Consider the following 25,437-nt stretch of genomic DNA (forward strand, 5'->3'; position numbering starts at 1 on the left):
TTCGCTTGTGGGAAGGATAAAAATGTTTTAAAATAGTTGAGCATGTGAGATTGTGGACATGGGGCAGATTTCACAAATTGTAGGACATTTAAAAATATGTCATTTTCAAGGACAGTACAATTATTTTTAGTAAATAAAAATCCCAAATGATAGGGCCATATAACTGGCGGGGGGTCTGATAACCACAGCTTGCATGTAAAAAACATATAAATACAAGTGTAACCATAAGATAGCGTGAATACATGTTAGTGTTAGGTATGGTTTGAAGCCATTCCTAAACATGTTGAGCTTCATCTTGAAGGCTTAACTGGTATGCATAGTTGAAGCAATCATAATGAGTTACAAATGCAACGACATAATCTATGATTTCCTTCATATTATTTGTTTCATAATGAGATACAATTGCATCATGCTGCAGGAAGCTGACACAGAGAGATTGTGCAGCTAGAACAATTTTTATGCCCCTTGGAACATAGGTTGCTAATGGGTGACTTCTTGTGGTAAGGTTGATGCAGATACATTTTCATCTGTTGCAGTTTGATGGTTCAGATTTTTCCCTCATATTCTTGTTCATCATGATTGAGAAAGAAAATGTATCATGATTTCAGCGAAGGCGGCCTGGCTTGAACTTTATGTTTACGGACATAGTGGTTATATAAGCTGCATTTTCATCTCAAAAGTTCCAGGATTAGGCAGATTGTAGAAATGGAAGGACTGCTTATTTAAGTGCATTACAACCTTGTTAAAAAAATGCTCTGAATTTTTTTGCACAAAAAAGTGTCATCCAAATCATAGTGACAAAAGTTAAAAACGGCAAAATCATGGGAGTAAAAAAAACTCGGGAGATTTTGAAAATTTTCATAAATCTCGCATTTTTTCGGCAAAATCTTGGCAATAAAAAATAAATTAAAAAATGAAAAATATTTTTTATAAGAAATATAAATAAAACACACTTGAAAATGAAAATCTTGCGATAAATATCTGCTAAAACGGTAAATATTGCGATATTTGTCACGGTTTGAAAATCTCGCAAGAAATTGCCATTTTAAACTTCAAGGCAATTTCTCACGATATTATCGCAAGATTTTTCTCGTGATATTTGTTACAGAGGTCCTAATAGACAAAATTGTGAAACGTCTAAAAGCACGTCATCGAAACAAAAATAAATATACTCCTAGTTTTCAGAAAAATGAAAATTAGGACAAATACGATCCATATTTTCATTTAAATATAAAATCTTGGGTTCTACCCATAAGAGAAAGTTTAGCCAAGTACCTCGCTATAAAATCATGACTTTAGAACTTATAATGATTTTAAACTGATTAAAGGAGTAGCAAATATCGACAATGGAGCTTTAGTAGGGCCAGACTTTCTTCCTCCATCTAATAGTTTTTTTTTTTTTTTAAAATTTATAACTTCAAGAAACTACACCACGAAGTCATGCTGGCTCAGCCTGCCATACCTACGGTTAGGGGTTTAGTTGGGACCTAGGTGAAACCAGACCCTGCCCCGATTTTCGGGTATGGTATAACACAGGTCTAATTGGACCCACAGTAAGAGAAACCATACCCAGATCCGATAAAAACTACATGAACAAGACCCGGTAAAACCATATTTTTTATCATTTTTACAGTGAAAAATTGCAGGGCTTAATCGGAACATGGGACTGGTTCAGGTCTGGTATAAAATTTAACAAAATATACCCAGGTCCATGTATTACCAGGTCTTCTTATTTATCACCATACTCGGATCCTATAGGGTTTGGTTCGGGTCGAGCTCAGGTAAATGGGACCTGTTGACACGCCTACCTACAGTCGTCATGCCAACCGGCGTAAAACTCCGAAGCTAGGAACCCTGCCCTCGGGGCCTATGCTACGGATTGATGCCTGTGAGAATCAAACCTTAACTGCCGATCTAGCAGCCAAGACCACACCCCACTAAGCCAACCCCCCTTGGGGCCTCCATCTAATAAGTTTTTAACGATTCTTGCAAAATGAGATGATTTTATTAAACACACACACTTCCCCGGCATACCGTCGGGCGTGCACACCAGTAAATATCAGAGATACTTTGAAAATATCGTTAAAGAAAACATGATATTTTGGTTTGCTAATTTAAACGGCCAAAATACCGTGATACTTTATCATGATTTTTAATTTGTTATTGGAATAAAAAGGCTTTAACTTATTTGTATTTTATATTTTTAACTTGTTTTCTCCTTGGTGTAGATTTTCTGAACTTTCTTGGTTGTTTATTTTTCATATACTTTGCCAATCAAAACCCCGAAAAAAAAAGTTTAATTTGCCTTGAGAATTTTGCTGCCATTATTTTGCCGTTTAAATTTTTTGTCTACTCACACCCGAAGCCATCTACATTATTCAATTTGGATAGTTTAAGATTCTGCAAACCAGAGCCAGCGAGAGAGAGGAGCGGGGCTACTTGACCACCGCTGCTACGGTAACAACGCTCCCCTGTTCTTCCCTTCCTTTCTGCTGCATCATGAACGCCGACAACAAGAACGTTGATGATGGGTGGTCTTCTTGGCTCAGAAGGGCCACCAAGAGTCTCACTCCAAGGAAATCACAGGAAACCAACAAAGCAGCAGCAGAAGAGACCGACAAAGACACCCTGATTCGCTTCGGCATCACTGACCGATTGCAGGAATTTGTCAAGGCATTCACCTTGGACACCTTCAAGGGGCACCAACTAGACGATGGTATCCCTCCGAATGTTGGTTTTCCCTTTCGTTTCGCTTATTTTTCTCTGCAATTTGTAACTACCATCGTCTTTTTTTTGCTTTCAATTTGTGAATTGGTAGGTGGAGTTGGTGATTCGGAGCACTCCCCGTTGGTTGGTAATGTTAGGCACGACCTCACTGAATGGCAAGTGAAGCATGCCAGTCTTGTGCTTTCTAATGTCAAGGTATTCTCTTTGTTCCTGCTACCGTATTTTTTGTTGTGGGTTTTCCGTTATTTATGTCTTTTGTTGGTTTTATTCTGTTTTCTTTTTTCTTCTTCTAATGATGTTACCTTTTTGGGCATGTCTCTTTGTGTGATTAGTTTTTCCCTTTGATTGGAATTCGTCTTGTTCATTAAGAGTAGACAGACAACAGGATGGTTGGTGCTATTGTAGCAGCTCTGCTCTTGGGTTTGGTGGTTGGAATATTGGGGTTTTTGTGGAAGTAACCGCCATGCAGTACAATGATGATGCTCTGATTTCCTATATGGTCTCAAGTTTTTTTTTATATTCTGCGATCCTTTTTACGTTTACTTATCTACATTCCTTGCTTTTATTTGGTTCACTTGTCTATGTTTCCTTGCTTCTGTTTGGGTTTACTTGTCTGTATTATGTTGCTAAACCAAAGCTCTTAGGCAAGCTGTGACCACTTCATGTTTTTGGTCATTAGCTGTGTTATGTGCATTGCTGCCTTTTCTGCAACCAAATGATGGAACCACGAAAATAGTAAAAATAATGTGGTGCAAAGGCTATTCTAGAATTTGAAATGTCTGTTCTCTGAGTCGGTAGTTGTTCCTCAATATCCATTTGGTGTCTAGAGCCAAAAGAATGTGTAGCATTTCTTATATCTGAATCAAAATCTTGATTTATGTGTTAGGAACAGAACTCTAGCATGGAAGTGTTCCACCAAATATGAGTATCTGTACTCTTTAGTACGGATGGTAAGATCTGATAACAGCTGACATCCTCAATTAACTGAGCTCATATTGCAACGTAATAGTTATGCAACACTAAATACCAATGAAAGATGGATTTTTTTTGCTGGAAAAAATGTGTGAATGTCATATGAGGCATTGGGAACACCAAGGATTACTAAAAATAAGCTCCAAAATGTGAAGTTTATGCATCCCAAGGGCAGAAGAGCTTTGCCACTCAAGTTCAAAACCATCAAGCAATGATAGGGGCATTTATTTATTCTTCTTTCTTTAATAATAACTTCAGTACTGTTTTACGATGTATCCATTGCCTCTTTTGCCACAAGTTTGTAGTAAGAGATCTCTAAAGGTAAGTTTTTTCAACACAAAAGTCATGACTTTTTTAGTGAATCTGAACTAAAAAGATCATAACTGAAAGCAAGTAACTTTTTGAGGCAGTTTATTGACTATTGAAATAGAGTGAAAATGTGTAAATACATAGGCTTAAAACTTCACTTTTTAGAAATTAAATTTACGAATTAGATTAAGGGCATGTTTGTTGCAAGGGATGCGGCTTTCGTATAAGAGGCATGCCCTTCGAAATACTCCTGCCATCATGGACGACACATGGTAAACACCTTTTCCAGGGGTAAAGGCGTGAATGGAATTTCTGTGAGACAGGATGGACAAGAGAAAATCTGGGCCTTACACCTGCCAGCATGGACTTAAGTCCTCTTTGCTTGGGTGTTTACTTCAACAATGGTGGGAGGACAATCCCTTCTCATATGGAAAGGGCCCTTTTCCCATGAAAGAAACGGGCCTTAATTATCAAGATATGGGAGCTTTCAATGTATTTTTTTATATGGCACATAATTTCTTTACAAGTCACCAATTATAAGAGTCAATAATACTTATTTTTGGTTCCGACTTGTTCTTCAAGTCATTGCCCTTCAATATTTAAATAGTATCCTAAAAAATGTGTATTGTTGACATTTAAGGTTATTTTCAGCATCTAATTAGGTCTTGTATGTAACATTGTGGTTAAGAACACTAAATTCTACAGTCAAGGTCCTGCCAATATTTCTCACAATGTATTGTAAACAGAATTAAACATGAGAGATGGTGATGAGTGGCTTGGGGCTAAATAACAACACTTAATATGGTGTATCTCTTTTTCATTCAAAATATATGATCTATCTCTTTGTGATCTTTGACAATGTTCTTTAATGAAAGGCTAGGTTATTCTTTCACATCCCTATAAGTTTAATGGTGATCACTTATCCACTTATGCTTTCCATTTTCTATGATGATTGAGTCTCTCTCTCTCTCTCTCATTGTGTATCCTTTGACACAACCGAAAGACAAACAAAAAAGGAACTAAAGCACAAGCATAATTTATTTAACCAAAAAAGGAAATAACATATTTATACATTCACAAGAACATCAAGAAATAAAATAAATAATTTTTATTAATAACAACAAAATAAACAAAAATTACAAAATGAACCTCACTACAAAATACTCAAACACACACCATATGTACATTCATCCTCTCTTCCCTATACAACAAAATGATGAGCAATATATAGAGGAAGACATAACGGCTAGTTTGACTAGTCAAACTAGTTGTTAGAGCAAATCCCAACAGCTAGTTTGAGCATTCAAATTGGCCATTAGAGCAAATCTTAACTACAAGTTTGACTAGTCAAACTAGTCGTTACAAACCCCAATGGCTAGTTGGTCATTCAAAAAATAACCAAAAAAAAGAAAAATAAAATACAAAAATAAAATATTTAGTCAGTTTAATAATGACCAAAAAAACATAATCTAACCTTAAAATTTAAGTATACTTTATTAATCTAATAGGTATACATAGAGTATACATATCCTAAAATACATAGAAGACATACTTAAAGTATATCTTGAATACAATTCAAATTAAATGTACAAGAATACACATCAAATGAAAGAAAGAAAATACCTAAAGTACATTTAAGTGTACTTTGGTATATACAAGACAACTACAATTAGTGTTGTAAGTATTGTAACTTTGAGAGAAACCGATACGATACACACTCGTATCGCGATACGAGTGTGTATCGTATCCGTATCGGGTGTATCGTGTGACACACCCTTGTATCGACCCATACCGTACGATACATGACGTATCGTACGATACACCTTCGACACACTTTAAAAAAACTAAAAGTTACTTTTTTACTTTTTCGGTTTTGAATACCTTTTAAGAGTCGACTCCTTCATTTGTGTAGAGGCCATTAGAAGGAAACCCATGCACCTTAGGAGCTGTGAGAGCGATTTGGAGGCCAATCCATGCGCAAGGGAGAGGGATTTTGCTATTTTCTCAAGAGTGCATTTCGTTGAGCAAGTAAATGTCGCTGTTGTCAACATTTGTACTGCTAGGACTTAAGTTTGTTATGTGTGTGTAAACTTGTTGTCGAATATTTGTATGCGTATATTTTTATTTGGTGGTTAATTGTTATTGTTGAGATAAGTCGACTAAGTAATGTTTTATCCATGCTTAAGGGTGCTTATGATATTTTAGAAATATTAAGGGACCTAACTGTAATTTTTCCTTTGTGGTTAATCTCTATTTAAACAGGAGATTAGACCTAAATAATAAGATCGACTTCTCTCTCTCTCCTGGCTTTGCACATGGTATCAGAGCAGTACGTTCTTGGGAACGTGTGAAGGTGGATTGTGTGATTGCGTGAAGGCAGATCGTGTGTAGAAGATCGGGCGTGAAGGTAATTTTTTTTTGCGTGAAGGCAGATCGTCTGCAGAAGATCGGGTAAGTCTTTTCCTTTTGGTACAGATCTGATAACAGATCTGTAGTCTGACAAATGTCATGACTCAGATCTGTAATCAGATCTACAAGTCGTGGTGAATCCATGGGTTCCCGATCTGGTGAGTGGTATGGATGTTGTGCAGACGTCGTGAAGCAGACGCTGATCTTAATAAGGGTTTCGTTGACAGCGTGAAGCATACATTTTTTTTAGATCTGTTACATATCTCAAAGATTATTGGCAGCGTGAAGCAGACACTGTTATCTGTGTTTATGCTTTGGTGGAATGACTGCGTGGAGCAGACTGATCTTAAGATTTTTGTTGGCAGCGTGAAGCAGACACTGTTATCATTTTTTTTTGTTTTTTGTTAGATCTGATACAGATCTCAAAGGTTTATTGGCAGCGTGAAGCAGACGTTATCTGCGTTTATATTTGTTTTGGTGGAATGACTGTGTGGAATAGACACTGGTATCATAGTTTTTTTTGGTTGGCAGCATGAAGTAGATATTTTTTTTGGTGTGGACCTGCATAGTGTGGAGTTTTTTTTGGATCTGGAACGTCGTGGTGGAGACAGATTACTGTCATCGATCTGCTTATTGTGCAACAGTAATAGTTGTTGAGTTTTTTTTTGTTTGGTAACAGTTGTTGGATTTTTTTTTACTATGGGTGACGCTCCAAAATCTGATTACAAAAATGAGGCTATTGGAGAATACAAAGCCTTAGCCAACCCTTTCTGAAATGAAATGGGGATCTTCGAAACACGAGCTTTGATTAACAAGAGCAAGTGTCAAGAATGACACTAAAGCATAACCCTTAAAAAGGGTATAACTGGAAACAAAATAAAAATAAAAATGTATTCTTTATTGATATGAAAAACCAATTGCTTAAGAAGCATTGGAGTGAAATACAAGAGGGGCTGCACCCCTTTATATACACAGCTGAAAGAGGACTCAATAGAGCTGTTGGGCACAGTCCAACAGCTCTATTTAGAGCTGTTGGAATGCAGTCCAACAGCTCTATTGCTAGTCAAGTCTGGACAGGACTTGACTAGCAACAGTCATTCTAGTTCAAACTGAACTAGATGACATAAAGACAAAAAATAAAAATAAAGGAAAAAAAATACAGAAAAGAAAGAAATTAAAAATGTATTTATATATATAATAATATAATATTATTATATATACATATATGTACAGTTTTATATTTTAACACTCCCCCTCAAACTTACGGTACAATGAGCGAAAGTTTGTCTAAGAGAAAGTGAAATCGGGGAGCAGCGAGAGGCTTTGTAAAGAGGTCTGCTAACTGATATTCTGAAGTGACATATGGCAGATCAATTATCCCGTGTAGATATTCCTCTCTGACGTAGTGACAATCCATTTCGATGTGTTTGGTGCGTTCGTGGAATGTTCTGTTACTGGCAATGTAGATCGCACTTTTGTTGTCACAACACATTTGTGAAGCCTTTGTTGCTTCAACTCCCATGTCAGCAAGCAGTCGTCGGAGCCAAACTACTTCCATGGTCGTGGTTGCCATGGCTCTGTATTCAGCTTCGGTGGATGAGAGAGATACCTTCTGCTGCTTTTTACACCTCCACGAGATTAATGATTCCCCTAAAAAGACACAAAAGCCAGTGGTTGAGTGTCTGTTATTAGGATCACCTCCCCAATCAGCATCAGTATATGCAATTAAATCAAGAGAAGAGGAGGAAGATAAGAAAAGTCCTCGTGAAAGAGAGGACTTGATGTATCTGATAATACGCATGACTGCTCCCATATGAACAGAAGTAGGAGCATGTTGAAATTGACTTGCTGTATGAACAACATGTGCTATATCTGGTCTGGTAATGGATAGATAGGAAAGTGCCCCGACAAGCTGTCTGTAAGGAGTAGGGTCTGCAAGAAGTTCTCCATCATCAATCTTCATTTTAACATTAACAACTTCTGGAGTGTCAACTTTCTTATCATCAGTAATACCAGACCTGAAAACAATATCAAAAGCAAATTTAGTCTGAGATAATAAATATCCTCTAGGAGAATAAGCAACTTCAATGCCTAAAAAATATCTCAACAAGCCCAAATCAGTCATTTCAAAATGAGATTTAAGAAGTGTTTTGATTGTTTCAACTCCCTGTTTATCGCTTCCGGTGATGATCATATCATCCACATAAAGAAGAAGCACAATGATTCCTGCATCAGAATTCTTAATAAACAAAGCGGTGTCAGTTAAACAGAATTGAAAACCAATATCAATCATAACACGACTAAACCTATCATACCAAGCTTTTGGTGCTTGTTTAAGTCCATAAAGAGCTTTTTCTAAGCGAACGACTTTACCCTTAGGAATACTTAGACCAGGAGGGGGTTCCATATATACTTCTTCAACTAGCTTTCCATTTAAAAAAGCATTTTTGACATCCATTTGAAAAATAGATCATTTTTTGATAGAAGCTAAGGCAATTAAGGTTCGGACAGTAGTCATACGAGCCACCGGAGCAAAGGTTTCTTCATAATCAATCCCATATTCTTGGGCATAACCTTTGGCTACTAAACGGGCTTTATATCTTTCAAGAGTACCATCACTCTTGGTTTTAATTTTATAAACCCATCGACATCCTATAGTTTTCTTCCCTGGAGGAAGATCTTGAATATTCCATGTAGAAGCCTTTTCAAGTGCATCTAATTCAACTTTCATGGCTTCTATCCATTTGATATCATTTTTTGCTTGAAAATATGTGGATGGTTCTTCATATGAGTGAATTAATGCAATAACTGCCCTATATGTGGGTGAGAAAGACTCGTATGATACAAACTTTTCTGGAGGCCTCGAGATTCGGGATGATTGTCTAGTTGGAATGTTAGAATATTTCTCAAGTGCACATGGAGTATTAGACTCTTGTCGCCTGGAATATTGAATACTAGTATCTCTATGAACTTCTTCATTTTCAACATTAAGATCAATAATTCTTGGATCATCATCAAAGTTACAATCAAGGTCATATTCATTAGATGTTGATGTTAGATCTAGCAAAAAGGAGTACTCAGTGACGTCTTTTAATTTTCTAAAATCAAAGAAGCTCTCCTTTTCAAGAAAGGAAACATTTCTAGACACATATAGTTTATTATTTTTGAAGTCAAAACATCTATAACCTTTCTGGTTTTCAGCATATCCTAAAAAGGCACAGGGAATCGCACGAGGGGAAAGTTTATCATTTTTGTCAGTAAATATGAAACATTTGCACCCAAATATTCTTAATCTAGAGTAGTCTGGAGAAATGTTCATAAGTTTTTCAATGGGAGTGATATTTTGTAACGAAGAAGATGACATCCTATTAATGAGATAGGTGGCAGTTAAGGCAGCTTCTGCCCAAAAGTCTTTAGGGACTTGATTTGCTATTAATAAAGTTCTAGTAGTTTCTATAATATGACGATGTTTTCGTTCTGCCAGTCCATTTTGTTGAGGTGTATAAGGACAAGATCTTTGATGTGTGATGCCATGCAATTTAAGATAATTTTGAAAATCTGTGGATAAAAACTCTCCCCCTGAATCTGTGCGAAAAATAGTAATATCATTTTGAAATTTGTTTTTAACCATATTATGAAAAGTTTGAAAGTATGAAAATACTTCAGACTTATGTTTGAGAAAGTACATCCATGTATGTCGGGAGAAATCATCGACAAAAATAACATAGTAAACAAATCCTCCTTTAGAAATTACTGGTGCAGGACCCCAAACATCCGAGTGTATTAATTCAAGTGGTCTTGAAGAGAAAAAGGTTCTGTTCTGAAATGGTAATCTTTTCATTTTGTCGAGAATACAATCTTTACAATCAAATGATTCAGAGTTACAAAATTTCCCTAGATTTGGAAAATGTTGGATTTTGGCTATATGTGGGTGACCAAGTCTCTTATGCCACAGTTCCAACTCTATTTTTTGAATATTATAACAAAAAGCTTTCTTCGGCATTTCCAAAAAATCCATGTAATAGAGTCCTCCTTCTCTATGGCCTTCCCCAATCAGCTTGCCTGACTGGCGATCATGTACCCAACAACCATGAGAAGAAAAAGAAATATTACACCCATAATCAGAAATTTGAGATACAGATAAAAGATTTAAATTTAATTTGGGAACATGTCTAATTTCTGGAATAAATTTTTTTTTTGTTTTATAAATTTTTTCAAAATCTCCTATTCCTTCTATTTCAAGAGAAGTCCCATCAGCAGTAAAGACCTTTGACACACTTGTTTTATTTTTAACACATTTGGATAGACTTTGATTATTTGGGGTCATATGAAAAGATGCACCAGAGTCAAGAAGCCAAGAAATTTTACCTAAATCAGAAAAAGATGAGGCTGCTGCGCCGGTTGAAGCTTCAGATGAGGAAGAGGCACCTTTGATGAGAGGCTGAAGGATCTCCATTAGTTGGGCCAGGGAAACTGGTGCATCCTGATCTTTTGGCTCCGATCCAGCAATTGCAGCTCTTTTTTCTCTCAGCTCCTTAAGTTTGGGACATTGTGGCCTGTAGTGTCCCGGTTCATGACAGTGATGACAAATAACTTTCTTCTTATCATAGTCACCATTTTGTCGGTTAAAGTGAGGAGGCCTATATGATCGAACATGATTCCCTGGTCTAGACACGGCTAAAACGGAATCATCTTCAATTTTTAAAGAACCTTTCCGGAGACGATTTTCTTCCATTGTTAACTCTTCAATAGTTTCCACAATAGAAGGAATTTTTCCCCGGTGAAGTAGGGCCGATTTAGTGGTTTCAAATTCCGGCCTTAATCCAGTGATAAACTGGTAAAAATGTTCAACATCGAGTTGTTTCTGACGAAGCTCGATGTCTTCGGCACAATGCCACTTTGGTTCTAAAAGGGAAAGTTCTTCCCAAAGTTCGGACAACCCATTGTAATATTCACGAATAGTTTTGTCTCCTTGTGTCATCATTCGAACTTTTTCTTGGAGGTTGCACACGTGTGCAATATCTTTAAGGGAATACATATTCTTAAGGTATTCCCATGCCTTATCGGCATGATCAAATTTGGCAAGACTTGAGCATTTTTTAATGTCAACGCTATTGATAAGCCATGACATTATCTTCGCATGAGATATTCTCCATTCTTTCCATTTCTTCTCGTATGAGGCAATAGCCTTGATTTTCTCTTCTTCCGATAGAGGGACGTCTTTATCTCCCTCCTTTTTAGTAAGAGATAGCTTAGGTTCCGAATCGGAACCATCCACAATCCCCCATAAGCCTTTTCCCCATATATGGTGCTTCATGATTGAAGCCCATATTACATAGTTCGTATCGCTTAGTTTCATAGGCATGATGGTGACTTTATCATTGTCATCCATCGATTACAAGGAGAGAAAAAATAGGGATAGAAGAGAAACAAGAAGGAAAATGAGAAAGAAAGAAAAAAAAAAACAATACAACAAGATGTGAAATCTTCTCCAATGAAGTGATAAAACACTTCTCTTCAAGTGGCGAACACTTTTGCAAACGGGCACGAAAACCGAGGCAGCTTTTCCTCAAGATTTAGTACTTCCGCGGCTCTGATACCATGAAATGGGGATCTTCGAAACACGAGCTTTGATTAACAAGAGCAAGTGTCAAGAATGACACTAAAGCATAACCCTTAAAAAGGGTATAACTGGAAACAAAATAAAAATAAAAATGTATTCTTTATTGATATGAAAAACCAATTGCTTAAGAAGCATTGGAGTGAAATACAAGAGGGGCTGCACCCCTTTATATACACAACTGAAAGAGGACTCAATAGAGCTGTTGGAATGTGTCAGTCCAACAACTCTATTAAGAGCTGTTGGACTGTGTCAGTCCAACAGCTCTATTGCTAGTCAAGTCTGGACAGGACTTGACTAGCAACAGTCATTCTAGTTCAAACTGAACTAGATGACATAAAGACAAAAAATAAAAATAAAGGAAAAAAATACAGAAAAGAAAGAAATTAAAAATGTATTTATATATATAATAATATAATATTATTATATATACATATATGTACAGTTTTACATTTTAACACTTTCTTGTATGGTTCTTCCGTTAAATTGAATGAAACAAACTATGCAAGGTGGTCCAGGATGTTTATGATGTCGGTGTCTGGACATCGTAGGAAGCATATTCTACTGGAATCTGAGCCAAATGACAAAACTGGAAAATATAATACTTAGGAAGAAGATAATGACATTGTTATGTCATGGATCATGAATAACATTGAACCTCATATTGCAGATGGCCTTATTTATTATAACACAGCTAAACAGATGTGGGATAATCTTCGAGATACATATTCTCAAGAGACAAATGTGAGTCGCATTCTCCAAGTTGAACAGGAGATATATAATCTACAACAGGGTGATCAAACCTTGGCCTAGTATTATGCTTCTGTTAAGGCTGCCTTTGAGAGACTTAATGCTCACAGACCTTTGTGTAGCTCAAAACAAAAGGATCATCAAGAGCAGATTATGGTTGCTCGGTTCCTCACAGGTCTATCATCAGAGCAGGTCTAATTCCCCTAGTGAACCTATCAGTCTTAGCCGTGCAGAATATGAGGAGCTGATCTCTCATCGTCCTTCAAGTTCGTCTTCTCCTGTAGCTGGTGTGACCTACTCTACCAGAGACCATCTTTCTTCCCGTGATAGTAAGTGGATTATTGACTCTGGTGCTTCTAGACATCTATATGGAAACTCTAAAGATTTTTCAGATTTAAAGGCTATTACTGCACATTGGAGAGTCTCTTTAGCTGATGGGAGTTCCTCCCCGGTTATCGGTCAGGGAAATGTCTCTATAACTTCATCCTTGCAATTGAAAAATGTTCTTCATGCTCCTTTATTTCCTCAAAGTTTACTCTCAGTGAGTTGCGTTACAAGAGATCTAAATTGTAGGGTGATATTTGATCCCTCGTGTTGCTATTTTCAGGATTTGCTGACGGGGAAGAAGATTGGTGGAGGCTATGAAGAAAATGGAGTCTACTATCTACATCATCCTGTGGAGAACATTTATGCTACAATTGATTCTTCCTCAAGTCCTGTTCAGTGGCATCGTCGTCTCGATCATCCTTTATTGTCGAAGCTTCGTCGTGTCATTCCTCAAATTACGTCTACTACATCATTCCAGTGTGAAGCATGTCAGTTGGGCATGCATCATCGGAGTTCATTTTCTTCTAGTCAGAGTCAGTCCACTCATAAGGTCTTTGAACTTCTTCATGTAGATGTATGGGGGTTTAGTAAGATTCCTACCAGGACCCAATGTCGTTATTATCTTGTTATTGTCGATGATTTTTCTAAGTTGTCCTGGGTATTTTTAATAAAAGAAAGATCTGAAGTTCCTAATATTCTAAAATCTTTGGTCATTGAAATAAAAACCCAGTTTGAGTCAGTTGTCAAGATTATTCGCACCGATAATGTTGTTGAGTTTAAAACAATTGACTATTGCAATTTTATCGGGATCATGAAATTCAACCTCAAACCTCCTGTGCCTATACTTCTCAACAAAATAGGGTGGCTGAACGAAAACATAGGCATCTCCTTGACGTAACCCGCACCCTTATGATTCAATCTAATGTTCCTGCTTCATATTAGGGTGATGCAGTTACCACTGCCTGCTATTTGATCAACCACATGCCTTCATCATTTGTGGAAGACCAAATTCCTTTACAAATCCTGTATCCGAGTGCACCTCTTTTTCCTCTTTCACCCAAGGTATTTGGGTGCATTTGCTTTGTGTACAGACTTGGACCTGACCGTAATAAGTTAGAATCTCAAGCCACCAAGTGTATATTTATAAGCTATCCAAAAAACCAAAAGGGGTATCGATGTTATGATCCAATCTCTCGTCGGGAGTATATTAGTGCGGATGTATCTTTTTTGGAGTCCCTTCCATACTATTCTAGTACTAGTACTCGGCTGCAAGCTGATCAAGATGACTCTTTTCCACTTCCTATTCCTCCTTTTCCTTTGGAATTAGTGCCTTTATTATCGAATCCAACTCCTCCTCCCTCACGGTTCCACAATCCTCCATTGGTGTATGTGCGTAGAGCTCCAACTCCTCTAGTGCCTCCATCTACTTCTTCTCCTGAGGTAAGTACTCCTGAGAGCAATGACATTCATGTTGATGATGACAGGCCAATCGCTCTACGAAAGGGGACACAATAGTGTACATTATACCCTATATCTAAATTTGTGTTTGATGCTAGACTCAGAAAATCAGATGAAAACTTTTATTTCAGCCTTAACGGCTGAAACTATTCCTATGAGTCATCAAAAGGCAGTTCTCGAGAGCCAATGGAAGCAGGCTATGCAAGATGAAATTGATGCTTTACTGTCTCAACAAACATGGGACCTTGTTGACCCCCCAGAGGATGTGGACATTGTTGGATGTAAATGAGTATATACCATCAAGTACAACTCAGATGACTCAATTGAAAGATATAAGGTTAGGTTAGTGGCAAAAGGCTATACTCAGACATATGGTGTTGATTTCTTCGAGACATTTTCTCCTGTAGCACGAATGAGCACCATTCGTCTTGTTTTTTCTGTAGCTGTTCACCGTGGATGGCGTTTGTGTCAGCTAGATGTGAAAAATGCTTTTTTATATGGAGATTTGTCTGAGACAGTCTACATGCAACAACCTTCTGCGTTCGAGGTTAAGGGGGAGTGTCAGAAGGTGTGTCAATTAAAAAAGGCGATATATGGTCTAAAGTAAAGTCCTCGAGCATGGTTCCAAAAGTTGTTTGAGGTGATGTCAAAGTTTAGTTTTAATAGATCAGCGTCAGATCACACATTATTTATTAAGAAAACTACCTCAGGCATAGTAGTTATGGTGGTATATGTGGATGACATCATCCTTACGGGAGATAACATGAATGATATTGCTGCTACAAAAGCTCATCTTCAAAAACATTTTATCACAAAAGACCTTGGTTCCCTCATATATTTTCTAGGAATAGAAGTAGCTAGAGGCAGTGAGGGTGTAGTTTTGTCACAACGGAAGTATGTTCTTGATTTACTAAAAGAGACAGGAATGTTGGGAGCTAAACCTGCAAATATTCCCATGGACAACAAAGTTCATTTGGTTGATGAGGGGTCAAAACCTGTTGATAGCAAAGGCTATCGCTCATTGGTAGGAAAGTTACTATATGTGACAATGACTAGACCTGATATTGCTCTGACTGTAAGTAAGGTTAGCCAATTCATGGACAAACCGACTGAGGTACACTGGAACGCTATAATGATGATACTTAGGTACTTAAAATCCTCTCCTGGAAAGGGGCTGTTATTCAAGAAAGGAGACACTCTGGAGGTAGTTGCTTATTCTGATGCTGATTATGCTGGGTCTGTAGAGAATAGGAAATCTACCTCAGGATTCTGTGTATTTGTGGGAGGTAACTTAATCTCTTGGAGAAGCAAGAAGCAAACTGTTGTTGCTAGGTCAAGTGCGGAATCAGAATATAGAGCTATGGCCCAAACCGCAGCTAAATTAATGTGGGTTCGAACAATACTGGCTGATCTTCAAGTGAAGGTTTTATCTCCTTTGGTAATGATGTGTGATAACAAGGCAACTACATATATAGCTAATAATCCGGTATTTCATGAGAGGACAAAACATATTGAAGTTGACTGTCACTACATACGAGATATGGTTCAAGCTGGGCATATCTCTACCAAGCATGTAATCTCTGAGGATCAAGTTGCAGATATTTTTACAAAGCCTCTTGGCAAACCTAGTTTCTCAAAATGTTGCGGCAAGCTGAGCATGATTGATATCCATGCTCCATCTTGAGGGGGGAGTGTTGAGATAAGTCGACTAAGTAATGTTTTATCCATGCTTAAGGGTGCTTCTGATATTTTAGAAATATTAAGGGACCTAACTGTAATTTTTCCTTTGTGGTTAATCTCTATTTAAACAGGAGATTAGCCCTAAATAATAAGATCGACTTTTTTTTTTCTCTCTCTCTCCTGGCTTTGCACAATTATGTTTTATTTTTGATCTTTCGATGTCGTCTTTGTTAAATTGTATATATATATACACACACACATATTGTATATACAAGTATATATATTATATAATATATATGTATGTATTTATATATGTATATACAAGAGTACTTATGTGTATTATATACATATATACATATGTGTATATATATATATTATATATTCTTTTAATGTATATATTTTTTATTTCTTTATTTTTTATTTCTTTTTATTTTATTTTATCCCGTTCTCTTTGAACTAGAACTTTGTTCTAGCTCACTTTTTGAACTAGAATTTGACTAGCCAAAAGAGCTGTTGGAGCAAGCTTGAACGACTCTTTTTGTGACCGTTAGAGCTTGCTCCAATAGCTCTTTTGAGATCTCCTTTCCTCCCTTCCATTGAAGCTTGCTCCAATAGCTCTTTTGAGATCTCCTTTTCTCCCTTCTTTTGTATATAAATAAGGGTGATCCCCTCCCATTGTATTTAAGAATGCTTCTTGCATTTTTGTGAGGTTTCAATAAATTATTATTTTTACATATTGTGTTTGCCCTTTGTGGCATTTGTGAGTGTCTGTTAGTGGCTTTTGTGATTGTGCACCTTATAGCCCTTTAGTGACATTGTATTTCTGCACACTTCGTTTCATTACATGATATCAGAGCTTGGATGTTCTTGAATCCTTGAAGTTTGTTGCCTCGTTTTCCATGCTTGTGATAACAAGAAAAGTACCTCTTGCTCTTTGGTGATTCAAGTGGTCGTGTGATCGTGCTTTTTAAGACAAGAGTGGCTCGTGGTGTGGTGCACATGTTTTTGCTTCTTTTCTCTATTTTCTCCTCTTTTCTCATCTCCTCTATATCTCTATCTCTTTTATCCCTTGTAAGAATGGATGACCATGAAAAAGTCACTATCCTACCTATGAAACTCAACAATACTAATTTTGTAGAACCTAAACTACTTCTCACTAAGGTAGAAATCTAAAAAGAAATACCTCTTATAGATGATGAAAAACCCAAGGCTTTAGCCACGTATGAGAGAAAGTGTAAAGAATAAAGAATAAAGAATAGGACATGACAAGATTATGACTTGCCTTGTCAATAACGTAAATCTTAGTAAATGTTCTAGCCTTACCAAATTTAAGCATGCCGATAAAGCTTGAGAATACCTTAAGAATATTATTTCCTTAAAGATATTGCACATGTGTGCAATTTACAAAACAAAGTTCGTACTATGACCCAAAATGACAAGAGTATTGGAGAATACTATAATGCCTTGTCTGAACTTTGGGAAGAGTTATCTCTTCTTGAACCTAAGTAGCATTCTCCCGAAGACATTGAGTTCCATAAAAAACAACTTGATGCGGAATATTTCTATCAATTCATAAATAGATTAAGACTGAAATTTGAAAGTACCTAATCGACACTCCTACTTAGAGGCAAAATTCTATCTATTGTTGACACTATTGAAGAGTTAACTATAGAGGAGAATAGACTTAAAGGGCATATTTTGAAGAATGAAGATGACTCCGTTCTTGCCGCCTCTAGACCGAGCAATTACATGCGCACGTATAAACCACCTCAATGAAAACAAGTGAATAGGTGTGAAAATAAGCCTTATTGGAAGCAAAGCAATGAGTATGACAAGAAAAAATTATGTCATAATTGCATTGAATCGGGTCACATTAGACCTCAATGTCTAAAGTATAGAAGAAGAGAAGAAAAGAAGGTGGCTTCGGTTGGCTCTCCTCGAGAATCCAATGACAAAGCTCATGATGCACCTGTATTTATGTCTCAACTAATGAAAATTCTCCAACCGCTACTCAAAGAGGCATCTTTTTCACATGAGGCATCCACTGGAGTTGTAGTCTTATGCTTCACCAACCCTGATAAAATTTCTTGGCTTCTTGATTCTGGTGCTTCTTTTTATATGACCCCAGTAGTAATATTTTATCTAAATATCATAGTAACTCAAGTGTGTCAAATGTTTTTACAGTTGATGGTGCATCTCTTGAAATAAAAAGAGTATGAGATTTTGAAAATATTTTGCAAAATTTCAAAAATTTTACTATTCCAAAAGTTAGATATATTCTCAAATTAAGTTTAAACCCCTTATCAGTTTCTCAAAATTTTGACCATGGATGTAATGTCTCATTCTCTTTTGATCGTTGTTGGGTGCAGAATCGCCAGTCAGGGAAGCTAATTGGGGAAGACAATAGAGAAGAAAGCCTCTACTATATGGATTTTTTAGAAATACCCAAGGATACCTTTTGTTATAATGTTCAGAAATTAGATTTGGATTTGTAACATAAAAAACTTGGCCATCCTCATGTATCTAAAATCCAATATTTTCCAAGTTTGGGAAACTTTTATAATTTTAAAATTTTTACTTGTAAGGACTGTATTCTTGAAAAAATAAATAGATTACCATTTCATGAAAAAACCTTTGTTTCTTCCTGCTTGAGTTAATACATTTAGATGTATTGGGCCCAACACCAGTCTTATGCAAAGGTGGTTATGCATATTATGTGATTTTTGCTATGTCACATGGGTGCGGGTGCGGGTGCAGGTACGACACTTTCAAAAACCTTGGGTGCGGGGGTGTGGCAATATATATATATATATAATATAATTTTTAAGTTTTATCAGTTAACAACATTAACACTAATGAAATAAAAAATGACGCAGCACTGGCCCGAAGGCCGCGCAACTGCGAAGCGTCATCCGTCGATTCTGACATTGAAAATATCAGTGCAGGAAGGAGAGCTATTTCGACTCCCCACCTGAGCCATCACATACCGAATATCCGAAAGCCCACATAGTGACAAGGGAACCAACAACGATAGAACACTGAAGTGTGGCCTGCCAAACCGCATGTCCAAGCCCTCTGGCAAGATGCACAAGGAACCTTGATGTTGAGCCGTTAGCACTGAGTAGGGACACGATTCCGCTGCGGCAAAGGGAAAGCAAACACATAGACCCAAAAAAGCACAAGCTGTGCGCACAAAGACCCTGACATTCTAAGAGGGAGAGAGGGGAGACAGAGAGGAGAGGAGGAGAGCAGAGGGAGTCGGGGGCATACTTGGAGCGGTTGGCGACAACGTCGGGGTCGACGGAGAACAGAGGGAGTCGAAGAGGAGACAAAGGGAGGATTAGGGCAAAAAAAAGTTGCCCTAATCCTCCCCTCCGCAGCCTATTTCATCGGGCAATTTTTTTTTTTAAAATCCGAAATTTGGACCAAAATGACCCTGTGTGCGTTGACCTCACCCAGGGTCGGGTTGACCGCATCGGGTGACGCACGCGCACCCGTGTCACATCGCATCGACGCGGGTGCAACACCTGTTTGGCCGAATCCCTGTGACAGGATATTTGCTAACGATTGCTTTATGCATACTTGAATTTACTTCCTTAAACATAAATATGAAGTTTTTACATATTTTCAAATATTTTATAACTGGTTAAAAATAAATTTGAAAATGAGATTTTTATCTTTCGTACTGATTTAAGGGGAGCATTTTTATCAAAGGAATTTAAGGATTATTTAAATTTGCATGGCATCACACATCAAAGATCTTATCCACATACATTGCAACAAAATGGTCTGGCTGAACAAAAACAAACACATTATGGATGTTAAAATGTAATGTAATACAGTTAGTTATATTATAGTTAGATAGTTAGATTGTAATTAGGTTAGGTTAGGTTAGGTTTTATTTTTGTTTTTTAGACTTTTTTATACCTCTTTAGTAACATGTACTTTTTGACGAGTCATTGGACCCCCAACGGCTCTATCCCTCTTGGGTCCATCTTGTGAGCATTATATATATGGGGTAAAACCCTCTTGTAAAATTACTTTTTTGTGTGGGTTTCATCCCACTTGAATGAAATATTATTTTTGCCTCTTTTTGTGTGCACTCCTTTGAGTATTTTGGTTGTTGTGTTCATTGAGAAAGATCCTTTGTGATATTCATTGAAAGTTTCAGTTGTAGACTTCATCTTCTTTCATGGTATCAGAGCAAAGGTTGTGAACAAGCTTTTTTTGTCTTGTTGCTTTGAGAAGCGTGCCACTCAAGCTTTGGAGAAGAAGAGGCGTTCTTCAAATATATATAAAGGTGTACTCGTATCTATCATTTGTGGTAGAGAATATCCCTTTTCTCTACTCTTATTGTTCTTTTTCTTTTTTCTCTCCCTTTTAGGCCTTGTAAAATGGTTGACAATGATAAGGTCACCATTAAACCCATCAAGCTCAATGATTCTAACTATGTCACATGGGCTTCAATTATGAAGGACCTTATATGGAGAAAGGGGTTGTGGGGATTAGTGGATGGAACCGACTTGGAACCTAAACTAATCCTCACAAAGATCGAAGGAGAAAAAAAAAACCTCTTACGGAGGTAGAAAAAACAAAAGCCATTATTGCTTATGAGAAAAAGTGGAAAGAATGGAGAATGGGTCACACCAAGATTATGTCTTGGCTTATAAGTAGCGTGAATATAAAAAAATGTTCAAGTCTTGCAAAGTTTGAACATGCAAATGATGCTTGGGACTATCTTAAGATAATGTATTCTTTTAAAGACATTGCACATATATGCAATCTACAACATCAAGTTCGGAATATGGTTCAAGAGGATAAAAGCATTAGAGAATACTACAATAGCTTGTCCGAATTATGGGAAGAGTTGGCTCTTCTCGAACCAAAGTGGCATTGCCCACAAGACATCGAGATTCGCCAAAATCAAATGAATGCGGAACACTTTTTTCAATTTGTCAATGGACTAAAATCAGATTTTGAAGCTACCAAGTCTATTCTTTTTCAACGAGGAAAAGTTTCCTCAATTGAAGATACTATAGAAGAATTGTGCATGGAGGAAAATGAACTCAAAAGTAGAATTGCCAAAAATGATGATGACTCAGTTCGTGACTCTTCCGAGTTGTCTCAGATCCTGAACTAATCGAGTTAAAATAGTAGTATAACTGGGTTAGAACCAAACTCGACTGAGTTTATCATTGACTCGGCCGAGTCTTAGCTACCATGGGAATAAAACATCATCAAGGTATTAATTAAAAGCATTAACTAAAAGCATGTTCTGGTAAATGCATTAAACATCTTTTGCAGTTTTGCTAAAATTCATAACATTAATTAAAAGCTTTTAATTTTTTAAAACTAGATTTGAAAGAGAGAGAGAGAGAGAGAGATCTCGGTGGATGAGAAAGTGTTGCTACTCGTGGATGAGAATTTATTAGCTTTTATAAGAGAGAGAACTGGGTGAATGAAAAGTGTTGGTACTTGTGGATGAGAATTTATTAGCTTTTAAGATTGAGAGAGAGAATTAAATGATAATATTTAAGAATAATTTTTTTTCTGGGGCTTATGCTTGAGACTCATGCTATATATATATATATATTTTAAAAAAAAATATATAAAAAGATCTTTTTTTTTGTTTTTTGCCTTAAAAATGAACATTTTTGGACTCAGTCAACGTTGACCGAGTCCAAAACAAGGACGGACTCGGCCTTGACTCGTTGACCGAGTCCGACTCGGCGTTGACCGAGTCCGACTCGGCGTTGACCGAGTCCGACTCGGCGTTGACCGAGTCCGACTCGGCGTTGACCGAGTCCGAGGCCGCACCTGTGTCTGCACCCGTGTCGGGGCTTGTTGACTCGGGTGCGGCGCCTCCCTAGCCGAGTCCGTGTGACATAGCTAATAAGTCTGCTGCAATCAACCAAGCTTAACCACATCAAATACTCTCTCTAATGAAACCTAGTAAGTCTGCTGCAATTAACTTTAATTGTTTCACAAAATATGGATATGCATTGAGTTTAGATTCTGCATCAAGCTTATAAAAAACGTTTGCTCAATCGGAGAGTTGGATGGTTGAATATAAATGTTCATAGCTAAGTTTGGATTTGCAAATTAGATTTAGTGTCTCACTCTTGGACTGCATCATTCTCCCCGATTTAAAAAAAAAAAAACTTGTCCTCAAGCGTGAATCTTACCTTTGCACTTATTCTAAAATTCAACCACTTTTTCAAATAATTGACAAATATTTGACACAAATTTCAATTGATATAGATCTACCAGAGGCAGTTGTCAATGTTGAGATCCAATCTGAATGGGCACTAAGCATTTTAAGCTTGTTGATCTTCTCAAAGATTGATAATTTTCTATATCAGGTAGTCTCAAGCAGAGAAATAGACCATAACCTTTACGGGATGTAGTTGGGACCAATGTTGTCAGTATCGCTATCGGCCTTGAATCGTTTGGACAACGATTCAGCTCTATCGGCCGATACCGATACTCGACTGAATCATTCTGTATCGATCCAAAAACAATAAAAGAATTATTACGTGTCAATCATGACATGACACCTATTAAAACCATTAAAATAATATTAAAAAAATGTTTTGGTATTTTTTTTATATTTATTAAAAAACAGCCAATTCTTATCGAATTTCTGCTGATACGCATCGATACTGATAACATTGGTTGGGACCAATCACAATTCAGAGGATGAGTTAGGTTTCACTTTTACAGAGCATTTTTAAGATACCGTGTATCTTGATACATGGCCAAGATTGCAATATGTGCATTAGAGGTGATCTATTTTCTGAAGTGGATCCTATTCTGAAACCCAGAGTCAAAACTGACGAAACCTGTTGTATGTAGATTAGTCAGGCACAATTTAACGTAATTGCTCTGATCATGCATGTTATAATGTTTTAATTTAGTTTAGGGCAAAAGATTTAAAGAATCTTGCAGGGCTATAGTTGAGGGCAATATATTCTAGAAATTTTTATGCCTGCAAAAATAAGGCCGAAAATATGAGGCAACTTCTATTCCAGAAGAATGGCCAGACAATGTCTTCTGGTTATCATCTATGTCACATGGGTGTGGGTGTGGGGGTGGGGGCGGGAGTGCGGCACTTTCAAAAACCTTGGGTGCGGGGGTGCGGTAGGGCAAAAATGTAAAAAATTATATATATATATAATTTTGAAGTTTTAACCGTTAACATTTTTATAATATCATTCATCATGCAAGTAATATATCAACCTAAATATGAATCAAATAAGTAAAACAATTACATAAATCAACCTAAATATCAATCAAATAAGTAAAACAGAAAAGAACTAAATTACATACCAAAAGTATATGACGATGAAATAATGAATCTTAATAATTTTCTTCTTCATCATCAAATGCATCATAAGAAGGAATACTGGGCTTAGCTAAATCCATGTTTGTCATGTTGAAATCATGCTCTCCCTCGAAGTCACACTCTTCTGGGTTTACATCTTAAAATTTGGATGTTCCTTGTCTGCGTTACAAACCCAATTTGAAAATGTTTAATACAATACAAGTATATTTAAATGAAAAAATAAGAAATAATCAAATAACTAAGAGAGCAAATCAGTACCTCTATTCATCATTGGTTCGCGAAAGTAATCGAAGATTTGAATAAACATATACTAAATCCTCTGCACGCTTGCTGGTGAGTTTGTTTCTCTTTATGTTTGTGGATTTGAGAATATGTGCTCCAATTTCTTTCACAACAAGATGAACTAGCAGACTGAGATAGCAATCTTAATGCAAGACGTTGAAGATGTGTTTCTGATCCAAATGTTGACCACCATGTGATAGGATCTATATTATCCTCCTCTCTCGCGAATAATGCCTGTCCATATAATCTCGAAGATGAAATTTTTTCAAACTCTTGTGTGACTTGATGTAGAAGATATGCTTTTGAAAAAAGTCTTGTCATACATATATTTCTATGTCTTGATAGATCTGAGTCTAAATTTGGAGGGACACGACCAATACCACATGCTCGTCACTTATTTGCATAATATTTTGGATTAAGAAAATGTGCCATATAATGCAAATGAGTGTTGCTCTTATCCCATCTTCTGACTAAAATTGAATGAATATGGTTAAAAAATTCTGAATCATCCAATGCAGATTTTTTTTCTTCATGATTGAAAACTATAGCTTGTATTTTTTCAATCATATTATCCCACATTTTATAAACTTTGTGAAGCATGAGCTGATCCTTATCAACTTTTCTTAACATTTCCCAAATAGGTTGCATAAATTGAAGGAAGTATACCACTCTGTCCCAAAACTCATTATCAAGAATGAAGTTCTTAATTTCTTGAGCCTTGATATCATTATCAACACGATAGAATGTCAAATTTTCATCAGTCACCATGCTAACCAAAGCATTCTTCACTCTTTTAATCCTCTTCACCATCACAATGCTGGACGCAAAACGTGTTTCAGCGACCTTCAATAATTTAAAGTCAGAATGCCTATTAAATATAGCATTAGCACGATGGTGGTTAACAACAAAATTCCTAATGTTTTTGACATTTCTTTCTAAATCTTCAATCTATGAACATAAAGCATATGCTTGTGAATTTTTTTTTTCTTTGGGGTTGCAGATGCTCTTTAGGGCTAGATTTAAACTGTGTGCTATATAGGGAGTACAAAAAATATGAGGGTACTCACTCTTCAAACTCAACACTGCATTTTTACAAACTAGAGCGTTGTTTGTAATGATTTGTACCACTTTCTGATCACCCACTTCTTTTATGACTTCTATAAACAACCCCCTCAAATACTTTGCATTTTTATATTCCCCAGATGCATCAACTGCTTTCAAGAATATTGGGCCGCTAAGCGAACAAGTAATGAAATTGATCAGTGGACGCCTTTGAATATCTGTCCATCCATCAGAAACAATAGGAACTCCATTTTGCTCCCATGATTTTTTTTTAATCTCCAGCAACCTCTCCACATTTGCCCTCTTTTTTGTAAGAAGTGTGGTTCGTAGTTTTTCTGAACTTGGAGGCACATAGCCACTTAAATTACAATTTGCCAAAGATGTTACTAAATCCTTCCAATAAGGATTTCTAGCCCCATTAAATGGGAGTGAACTAGAATAAAAATACCTCCCTACTTTTCTATCCATATCCTCCCTTCCATATGTATTGAATGCT

At 36.7% G+C, this 25,437-nt stretch overlaps 1 protein-coding gene across 2 annotated transcripts in view; it reads left to right on the forward strand.

The window, feature by feature from the left end:
- The first annotated feature begins 2,385 nt into the window (after positions 1-2,385).
- LOC149829814 (BSD domain-containing protein) overlaps positions 2,386-25,437 on the forward strand; it is a 52,234-nt gene continuing 29,182 nt past the window's right edge. The window contains exons 1-3 of one of the 2 annotated variants that reach the window (XR_016433599.1): positions 2,386-2,457; positions 2,550-2,716; positions 2,819-2,922. Coding sequence is in view for 1 of the 2 variants with exons in the window: in XM_090015640.1 (XP_089871766.1) it covers positions 2,500-2,716; positions 2,819-2,922 (321 nt within the window). In the remaining variant the exon portion in view is untranslated. Of the gene's footprint in view, positions 2,717-2,818; positions 2,923-25,437 lie in introns of both variants that reach the window. The other variant, XM_090015640.1, reaches the window with a different exon arrangement.

This window comes from Nuphar pumila, chromosome 8, assembly GCF_984573655.1.
Source record: "Nuphar pumila chromosome 8, dmNupPumi1.hap1.1, whole genome shotgun sequence".
NCBI lineage: Eukaryota > Viridiplantae > Streptophyta > Magnoliopsida > Nymphaeales > Nymphaeaceae > Nuphar > Nuphar pumila.